Raw genomic sequence first — 2,522 nt, forward strand, 5'->3', positions numbered from 1 at the left:
CGCATATAAGTCTAGATTTGAAGCCATTGAGTGACCATTCTCTAAAGTCTGAAATATCTGACGTTTCCAGGAATTCTCTCAAAATTCATATATGAGGTACCAAACAAACAGCTTTTTTTTTCCTTTTCTTAAAAAGGAACAATAAAACCGCTACCAGAAAATACTATAAATATTGTACTACAGAAAAGATGCGATAAAGAAATTTAATTTGGTTCACATGTATCCAAAATTGACCCGATAATACCGGCTCTTATGGGAGGCAGCGAGTTTCCACTTTTTATAATGGCGCCAGTTCTGACGTTTTTCTTGCACGTCAAATATCAAAATCGCATAAGGGCCTGGAAAACGGAATATTTCGGAATACAGTAAATGGTGAAGTCTATAATAACTAAAAATTCTCGAATGGAACATGGAAAAAACCTGCAATCAATCTACTTCACACGGAATTTTATCTCCTTATAGAAAAAAACATTCATCCACTAAGGCTGATGACGTTTAACGTTCTTAATGTAGTAACAATTTTTAAGCATTTCTGCATGAGATCTGATACAAGTCAATTTGCCAAGGGAAAATATCATAATTGTCTATTCAAAGAGATATTTCGCAGTATCCAAAAACAAGTCTACAAAAAAGCTTTGAAAAAGTAATCATTTATTATTTACATTCAAATATTGAAAACTATGCAAATCTGTAAAGTTCTTCTTTCGTAATATCGTTGTTTTAAAGTAATTTTGAATTGCTATAGTCTTCAAGTTCTTTTTTTTGCACCTATTAATTTCTAATGCTTTTCTTTACACCCGACAAATTGTCTTCTCTATACCTTTTATAAGAAAAATATGCTCATTATATGATGGTGCTTCTATCATCTTTACTTGTCATGGTGGAGTAAGAGTTGCTCCTGCCGTCCGTACTTTCCAGATTGACGATTCCGCGGAGTCGTTTGCTGCGGCAGTTGAACATATCCCAGAGGGCAGTGCGAAATTGCGTGCTCATCATGAAGAATATCCAGAAGTTGCAGGCGTAGCTCAGTAACGACATTGTGCTGGATATTGTGTCCCAGAGTATGTCGGCTTCCTCGGACAAAATTTCTCTTTTACGGTCTGTCGCCAGTTCGTGTGCATAGATCAAGAAAGCAATTCCATCCTGTATTTCGGCGACAAGAAACACGATAAGAATTATTATTACAAGTTTGTTTACTCTCTTAAGCTGTTCTTTTTTGAAGGAATCGGAGCTTCTGACAGCTGTGATGCGTCGGTGAAGTAAAACAGCCAAAGCAATTGTCGTTATGAGCAAAACAATCACAGGCAAAAGGCGGGCAAGAAACCCCGAGAAAATATAATAAAGCATCATGGACTTCTCGATGTCGACAACAGTATTTCTCAAGGACTTGGAAATTTCTCTGATGCAGCCTGACGGCAAACTTTCATTACGAAATACTGTGGTAAATATCGGAAGTTCTTCGAAATCAATACCAAGTGCCTCATATAAGTAAACAAGCACTGCAATGATAACAATAGAGACTATTTTGACCACCGACATTCTGGTATTGCATATTTTTGAATAATAAAAAGGTACGCAAACCGCAAGAAGACGTTGCAACCCAAGCAATGCCGTAAGCCAGTTGGAAGCCATGCGGAAGATATTGTAAATAATATACAAAACATGGTTTGCAACACACCAACTGTATGGCATATAACGATCTTTGTGATTTCCAGCCATGTTGAAATAAATCGCTTCTGGAAGTCGTGTAATGCAAATAATAGAGTCTGACACTGCTAATGATGTCAGAACAATGGTCGTCGGAGATCTTTTGCTTCTGAAGATAAAAACAGATATCAGCAACACGTTGCTAATTATAGTAGTAGTTGCGATGAAAAAGGTTAAATATCCTCTGATTGGTATCTCCCAGTCTGCTTTCACTTTGTACTTATGTGGATAGTACTCGGAATAGTATTCAAGAGGTCCGTAATCTGTGTAGTTCCCCATGTAATCCTTATAATTATAGTACCCATCGCCTTCTGGGTATTCGTGTTCCATTTCTAGTTCTTCTGCGCTTTGTTGACTTCTACAGCGATAGCTTTTTTCCTCCGTTCATTGCCAGTTTCATCTTATCGCTACCTCGTCCCCAGAATGAGTGCAGTGAAGAGGTATCGGGAGTCATATGATATAATTTCTGTCGAGTGTGTGTCTAGAGATGGAATTCATTACTGCTCTTACTATTTCCTTTTTAGTTCTAACTAGTCAAGTATCCCTCGAAATAAGTATCAATTATCTTGCTAGTACATTCCTAATCTCCTGATCTGGTCCTTGTTTGTCAGGGTTGGGTGTCCATGTTTTGATGATAAGTTGTGAACTGCGGATTAAAAGATTTTTGCTTCTTAAGTACATTTACAATTTCGGCTTCGTCTCTTGTGAATACAATGTCCATGTATTTAAATAAGAGACGCTTAAACATATCACAGACACTCACTAAACCCTAGTATTGGCATAGCTAACCTCATTTGATAAGTTCGTGGTTCCGG

At 37.4% G+C, this 2,522-nt stretch overlaps 1 protein-coding gene across 1 annotated transcript; it reads right to left on the minus strand.

The window, feature by feature from the left end:
- Positions 1-631: 631 nt before the first annotated feature.
- LOC134249946 (uncharacterized) lies at positions 632-2,302 on the minus strand. Its single transcript, XM_062732301.1, has one exon. The coding sequence runs from the start codon at positions 2,035-2,037 to the stop codon at positions 844-846; it is 1,194 nt and encodes a 397-aa protein (XP_062588285.1). The 5' UTR covers positions 2,038-2,302; the 3' UTR covers positions 632-843.
- Between the last annotated feature and the right edge of the window lie 220 nt (positions 2,303-2,522).

This window comes from Saccostrea cucullata, unplaced genomic scaffold, assembly GCF_032062105.1.
Source record: "Saccostrea cucullata isolate Sc308-1 unplaced genomic scaffold, CSIRO_AGI_Scuc_v1 ctg13004, whole genome shotgun sequence".
In the NCBI taxonomy this organism is placed as follows: Eukaryota; Metazoa; Mollusca; class Bivalvia; order Ostreida; family Ostreidae; genus Saccostrea; species Saccostrea cuccullata.

What these genes read in the sequence shown, in the direction of transcription:
- LOC134249946 (XM_062732301.1), bottom strand. Translation starts at nt 2,037, where the DNA reads ATGGAACACGAATACCCAGAAGGCGATGGGTACTATAATTATAAGGAT.